Genomic DNA, 7,284 nt, shown 5'->3' with positions numbered 1-7,284 from the left:
GCTGTATCCATTATATCTTCAATTTTAGTGACTTCTTTATTTGCATTAAATATGCTGTTAATTTAAGTTAGTGAATTTTTGAATTTTTGGTATTTTTTAAAAGTTTCATTTACTTCTTTTTAATATCTTTCATTCCTCTCTTTGTGTTCACATTTTTGTTTCAATTACTGAGCATAGTTTACATGTTTATAATGTATGTTTAAATTTCTTTTTTCTAATTCTATCATCTTTTTCATTTCTATGTCTGTTTCTATTGATTTTACTTTCCCCTAATCATGTGTTTTGTTTTCCTGATTTTGGCATGCCTAGAAATTTATTGTTGGATATTAGACATTGTGTGTGTTAAATATCTGGATTTTGTAGTCTTTTTTATAGTGGACAGTTACTTGTAGATAAGTCTGATTATTTCAAACTAGTTTTTAAGCATCTTTAGGCTAGGTCTAGAGCCATCTTTATGCTGCAGGTAATTTATCACTGCTACTGAGACATGACTTTTCTGGTCTCTCTACTAAACACCCTGTTTGAGCAACAAGGACTCTCCGTGCTTGCTGGCCAAAACTCAAGCATCTACCTATGGAAGTGTGAATGCTAAGGATTGTTTAGCTTATAGCTAACCAGTTCTTTACTACCTGGCATAGTGGGGAAGAGAAAAAATAAAAAGATCTGACCTTTTCCAATTTCATTCTGTGCATATGCAGCTTACCAATGAGCAAAGACTCAACATGAGCAATATGCACATCTACAAAGTTCTTTGCATAGGTCTTACTGTGGAACCCTTCCCTACAACTTCCAGCTTCCCCAGACTCCCTGAATTTTTATTTTGGTTCATCAACTCACCTTTAACTCAGGAAAACTGCTGTGCTCTACTTACAATGCTTTTTGCTGGATCATTATCTGGAATGCTCCTCCAGGCAGTAAAGGGGTAATTATAGGATTCCTCTTATTTATTTCTCTTGTCTTGGGAATCACAGTCCTTTTCACTTTTGTTCCATTTCTGGAAAGCCATTGTTTTCAATATTTTGTCCTATTTTCTAGTTGCTTGTGGGAGTGCAATTATAGTACTTCCATCGTTTCCAATAGTAGAATTCCCTGTACCTTACTTTAAATTGCATTTTAGAGATTGTAAGTCAGTTACCAAATATAATGTTCATGTTTATCTAATAGTTTGTAATCTTTTAATTTATAAAAGAATTGTGATAATTTAACCTACATATTAGAAATTACTTATTTTAATTAAGAAAGTATTTGAGAGATAGGGATAATTATCATTTATTTCATACATAAAAGTAAAATTTTAATATTCAAATTTTATTTTAAATGGAAATTTTAATTACACTCTGGCCTAACTGCAAAAGCAACACATAACATAGAGTTACTTATAGTAACAGTCTCCTAGGACTATTTAAAGAATTTAACATTTTGTTTGAACAGAAGTCATTATAAATATACAGCAGAGGAATTCTGGTGTTCTATTACTAAAACATACTTCTAAATATGTCATAAAACATCTGCAAAATTTAAACATGAGAATAATATTTTTCAAAAGCCTACCTATACATATTTATTATTATTTGTTGAAAAGCAGCAGATCTCAAGTACACCACAAGGAAAAAAACATGGTAGTGAGACATGGTGTTTAATTGAATTCTAGAGCCTGTGGCTTGGATATTAAATACTTGCACTGCATTTATTTTCCTGAAATGGCGGAGTATTGCATTTATTTTTCAGATGATCAATTCATGATATGTCACTTGATGTTTGAAATTCACATCTTTTGGTCTGGAGCATGGTTTCCTTCATATAGACTCCAACTTTGTCAAGATGACCACTAGACAAGATTAGAATACACAAAGAAAAATTCAATTAAAATTTCTACAAGAAAAGATTATATATACTATAAATTATTTGGAAAAGGTCTTGGGAAAACCTATTTCATGCAAGATGTATTGTAAAAATAATTCTTAATAGCTGGGAATGCTATTTTAAACTAAAGTAAGGTCATGTTCAGATAGAAGCCAGATATGAAAAAATTATCAAATCATATCTGAATATAGATATGATATAAAACAATTCTCTATTAGTCATACAACAAATATAGCAAGCAGAAAGGATTTGTAGGAACTCAGTATATCGGTTTTGAGAAATGTCAGTCATTTCTATACATAATAGATGTGATAGAGATGTTAAATATAAGGTTTTTATTTTTCAAGTTTTATGTTCTGTGAGTGACTAACACAGCATATTTTAGGCATCTGTTGAGTGTGTTTATGTCTTTAAATGACCCAGAATGAAGTGAACAACATGGATAAATAACATACAAGAAAAATGAAAAAACTGTATCATTACTGGCAGAAATTTAACCTTAAAGTAATATTTAAGGATAATTTTAATATTCATAAATATATATACTTAATGACATAATTATTAAAAGGTTATATAAACCCTTAGTACACAAAAATAAAAACAAAAATACTTTTTCAAACTTCTTTTAACAACTAAGTGTTCTAACTTCATCACACATCCTCTGTTCTACTGGGCACAACTTACTTATCAAATAAAGTACTTATTCGTATGAATCCAGGCCTTTATTTTGTCCCAAAACATTTAAATTGTACAAAGACTATTATTGCATTTTTTTCTTAAAGTCAAAGATCAGTTTAAGCAAAAAAAATGAGAATAGAGTATTAGTGGGGATACTGCTTATAACAAAGCAAATTGCAAAATATTTAAGAGATGAAAGGTAAAATAAGAAGAATCAACACAGATTAAAGCAGTGTTACTCTGTGGTATGGTGTGGTGTGTCATATTCATTATCACTTTGAGACAAGATTAATAGAGAAATTGACAGTAACCATTTATTTTCATTTGTAACATTTGATAATATGACATTAGTATGAAATTGTTACAAATGAAAATAAATGTTTATTCTCAATTTGAATGATTGTATGTTAAAATTTACTCAGAATGATTTGAAAATTAAAATGATATGAAAAGAAAAAAAATCAAACTGATTTTGACTACATTTGAGAAGCATGGAATACCCGAGCTTAAACAGGAGACACTATACATCTTGGTTAATATATAGAAGAAAAACTAGAATAGGGTTGTTACAGTAACTCCTTGTTATTACTATTCTTTGAAAAATGAAGAGAAGCCCTTTAGCAAAGTGAGTATTTGGGGCCTTTGAGCTTCTTGATGTTCTTTCTTGGAAGAAAGGTATACTTTCTTTTTTATGGGTTATCACAGCTTTTATAATTGCCAAATACCATCAGTGAAAAGTATCTGGATATTCTGAAGACAATTCCAAATCTTTGTATTAAGGAAAATGAAAACATAAGCACCAGAGTGAACTTAGGATTTTCATATTTAATGTATCTTATTTTATATAATCTTACTTATTTGTGAAACATTTCAGTTGTTTCTGAAACCTCAAATAAGTTGGTGGGATGGATGTTATAGAACAATTATGTATACATTTCTCTAAAAAACATCTGGCACTTCAAGAAAAAAAGGTGGGGCTTTTTTCAGTTTATATAAACTTATTTCAATTGTTTTTGGGGGAACAGGTGGTTTTGGTTATATTCATAAGTATTTTTGTGGTGATTTCTGGGATTTTGCTGCACCCATCACCAGACCAATGTATGCTATACCCAATATATAGTCTTTTAGCCCTTACTTTCCACCCTCCCTTCCTTCCCCATGTGTCCCCCAAGTCCATTATATCATTCTTATACCTCTGTGACCTCATGGTTTCGCTCCCACTTATAAGTGAGAATGAAGCAGCTATGTTGTCTGGGGTAAATACCTGGGATTCATTGTCTCATGCCAAGAAAATTTAGGAGGTGGACACACACGAGGAGTTTAGGACTGGAGGTTTAATAGGCCAAAGCTAGAGAAAGGAAAACAGCTCTCTCTCGCTCTCTAGTGAGAGAGAGGGGATTTCTGAGAGGAAAGACTGGCCAGTGGTGGAGGTGATGGATTTTATAGGCATGTAATTTACATAGGGCTCACAGATTGGTTCAATAAGATATGATGTTTACATAGCACGCAGGGAAGGCTGGCTACCCCACCCTAATCTTATTATGCAAATGAACTTTCCTCTTGGCCTTCGCCATCTTTTTTGCTTCTTACTATACATGTCACTGGCAGAGAAGGGAAGATGGAGCCGCCATTTTGAACATGATTGGCACAACTTCCAGCACCTATGACCGCAGCTCAATTTTATAGGTTGCTCTTTGTTAGAAAGGAAAATGATTTGGAGCTGCTTTTCATTAAAGGGAAAACATTAATAAGGACTTCCATACCCTCACTATCTGCCTAAGTAACTTCTTCTTAACTCCTGTATCAAGAACATATGATATTTTGTTTTCCATTCCTGAGTTACTTCACTTAGAATAATGGTATCCAACTTCATCCAGGTTGCTGTGAATGCCATTATTTTCTTTCATTTTATGGCAAAGTAGTATTTCATGGTATATCTATAAACCACATTTTCTTTATCCACTGGTTGCTTGATATGCATTTAAGCTTGTTCTACATTTTTTAAATTGCCCATTGCACTGTGGTAATCATGCATGTGTAAGTGTCTTTTTCATATAATGACTTATTTTCCTCTGGGTAGATATCCAGTAGTGGGATTGCTGGATCAAATGGTAGTTCTACTTTTAGTTAAAAAGGGGAGCTTTGGAAATGAAAATCCTTAGATGGTTAGTTAAGGGGCAAGTTATGAAAGAAAAAAAATTGATGGTACTAGGTATTGAAATGACAAAGGGATAGAAAGAGTAATCAAAATAATTGTATGTAAATCAATCAAGAGGTACAGGGTTCAGAAATGGTGGCAATTGTCTTGCACTATAGAAAGGTGGACTCAGGAATAATTCTCTTTTCCTTCCCATACCTTAAATTATTATACTTTATACTAAGGCATAACTTGGAAAGTGAAAATATATGTTGCACAGACATATTTTAATGCTTAAAAGAGAGACAAAGATTATGCGGTTGGGGTTATAAACACTGGTATTTCATCAAGGGAGGAGCTTTGTAGATATTTAAGGCAAAATGGTAACAGTGTATAGTTGATGGTCCTGGGTTTCTATATGGCAGCGTATAGGTTCTTTTCATTATGCAAAAACAAATGGTAAACAAAGCAAATGGGTTGAACTTTTACTCATAATATGCATTTATTCCAAAAACTCAGAGAGGAGGGCAAGTTACAGAAAGAGAATCCTCACAGTCTAAATAAAGAAGGAAAGTACTTTCTTCTATACTGATGTTACCTCTATTCTCTTCAGGGCAGCAAGGGAGTCAGTTTAATTTTTCACATCTCTAAATTTATTTGCAGTTAGGGGTGGCCAGTAAACCAGTTTTGATCAAAGAAATTTAAGTGGAGCTTTCCAGTCTGACATATAAAGAGCTTGCAAATTATTCTTTCCATCCTTACAATAAGAAAAAGGTAGAACAAACTGAAAAGCAATTAATCTTCTTATATTCATCAGAGAAATGAGGGCACAAGGCAAGCTACTGCCCTGAAAACCAGAGAGACAGACAAGTGGATGTGGAGAGTCAGAGCTTGCCAGGAACGGAAAGCTTCTGCTAAGGCAAATGCAAGTGGGAACACGTCAACTTTATTTGATGTGTGGCTGTAGGCCCAGGGTGTATAACCTTTAAAGTTAAAAACTCGGTGTTTAAGGAGGACAGTCTTAGGGAAGCCCCCATAGTTTCCTGAATTTTACCTCCAGGAGCCTCACCAGATCTCACTGTGAAGATCAGAGAACAGTCTTTTATTTGCTTCTAGCAGTGAAAGGGGAAAAGTAATCATTTAAAAATACCTCGGAGCTCTTCGTTCTCTTTACCAGAGCATGCTCTCAAGAGAAACTATTTTAGAAGAGCCTGAATAAATTGGGTTTTACCAAATCACAGGTGACTTAGGGGAAAGGAAATACACAACTCCTGTTCCCTATAGCCTTCCTATTTTTACCTAATGGGGAGGGTAGCAAAGAAGAAGTTGTGAAATTTACATCCCAGGAATAAAATACTGCCCTTGCAGTGAAAAAAATTATGACAGTAGAAAGCTCTGATCCAATCAACTATGATCATCTAACGAAGCTAACCATGGGAGAAATTTATAGTTTTAATAGCAATAGCCCTTCCCCCAAAATAAACCACTTTTGTAAAACTAGTGGAAGGCCACCAGGTTAGGAGAATGAGAAAGGCCTGAATTCTGCTAAGATGCAGGCATAGTCAAATGATTACCAGCCATTATTTTGGAGGCCACAAGATTTGCAGCTTCCCCTGTTTGACTTTGACATGTTTTTTCAGGCTTTTGCATTTCTGATGACCAGACAGCCCACATGGACCAAAGACTCTTAGCTCAACTGGTCCTGTGGTCCCTACCCAGAAGTAAGCTCACCTCATGAGGCATTTTTCACACCCCTATGATTTCATTCCTAACCAATCAGCAGCACCCGTTCCCATAGGCCCCTGCCCACAAAACTATCCTTGAAAAAGCTTAGCCTCCAAATTTTCAGGGAGACTGATTTGAGTAATAATAAATCTCTAGTCTCCTGCTTACCTGGCTCTGTGTGTATTAGACTCTTTCTCTATTGCAATTCCCCTGTCTTGATAAATTGGTTCTATCTGGGTAGTGTGTAAAATGAACCCATTAAGCAGTTACAGATACATCCTCACTTAAAGACTGAATTCTAATCATAGGGCTATGGAACCCTTCTTCCCCTACAACTTACAAATACATCAGTCAGTCTCCTGTATGTATCAGATGATTCCAGCTTTAAAAATTTCAAGCTTAAAAAAAAAAAATTCAAGCTTCACATTTTATTTAAGAAAGAGTTCCTAGTGAGACCAAAAATAAGAGGGAAGACAAAAATGAACCAGGGGAAATTTTATCCTTTGATATCACAGCTACAGTAAATAGCAAACACAGCTTAAATCTTAATCAGATAAGCATAAAATCTACACTAAAAGCTTATCTATCTTAGTTTCTGTTACCCAATACATCATGTCCAGCTTTCAATAAAAAATAACAAGACATATATGCACCATGGAATATTATGCAGCCATCAAAAACGATGAGTTCGTGTCCTTTGTAGGGACATGAATGAACCTGGAAACCATCATTCTCAGCAAACTGACACAAGAACGAAAATCAAACACCGCGTGTTCTCACTCACAGGCGGGTGTTGAACAATGAGAACACATGGACACAGGGAGGGGAGCATCACACACTGGGGCCTGCCAAGGGGAAATAGGGGAGGGACAGTGGGGGGT

The 7,284-nt window shown here is 34.5% G+C and overlaps 1 protein-coding gene across 1 annotated transcript in view; it reads right to left on the bottom strand.

Annotated features, from left to right (window-relative positions):
* Window positions 1-1,244: 1,244 nt before the first annotated feature.
* Window positions 1,245-7,284, bottom strand: part of CCDC179 (coiled-coil domain containing 179) — a 19,405-nt gene continuing 13,365 nt past the window's right edge. The window contains exon 4 of the mRNA XM_017513812.2: window positions 1,245-1,828. Within this exon, the coding sequence (XP_017369301.1) occupies window positions 1,817-1,828 (12 nt within the window). The 3' untranslated portion in view covers window positions 1,245-1,816. The remainder of the gene's footprint in view (window positions 1,829-7,284) is intronic.

This window comes from Cebus imitator, unplaced genomic scaffold (genome assembly GCF_001604975.1).
Source record: "Cebus imitator isolate Cc_AM_T3 unplaced genomic scaffold, Cebus_imitator-1.0 Scaffold503, whole genome shotgun sequence".
NCBI classification, from domain to species: domain Eukaryota; kingdom Metazoa; phylum Chordata; class Mammalia; order Primates; family Cebidae; genus Cebus; species Cebus imitator.
The sequence above is the reverse complement of the archived record's forward strand: the minus strand, read 5'-3'. Positions and strand labels throughout refer to the sequence as shown.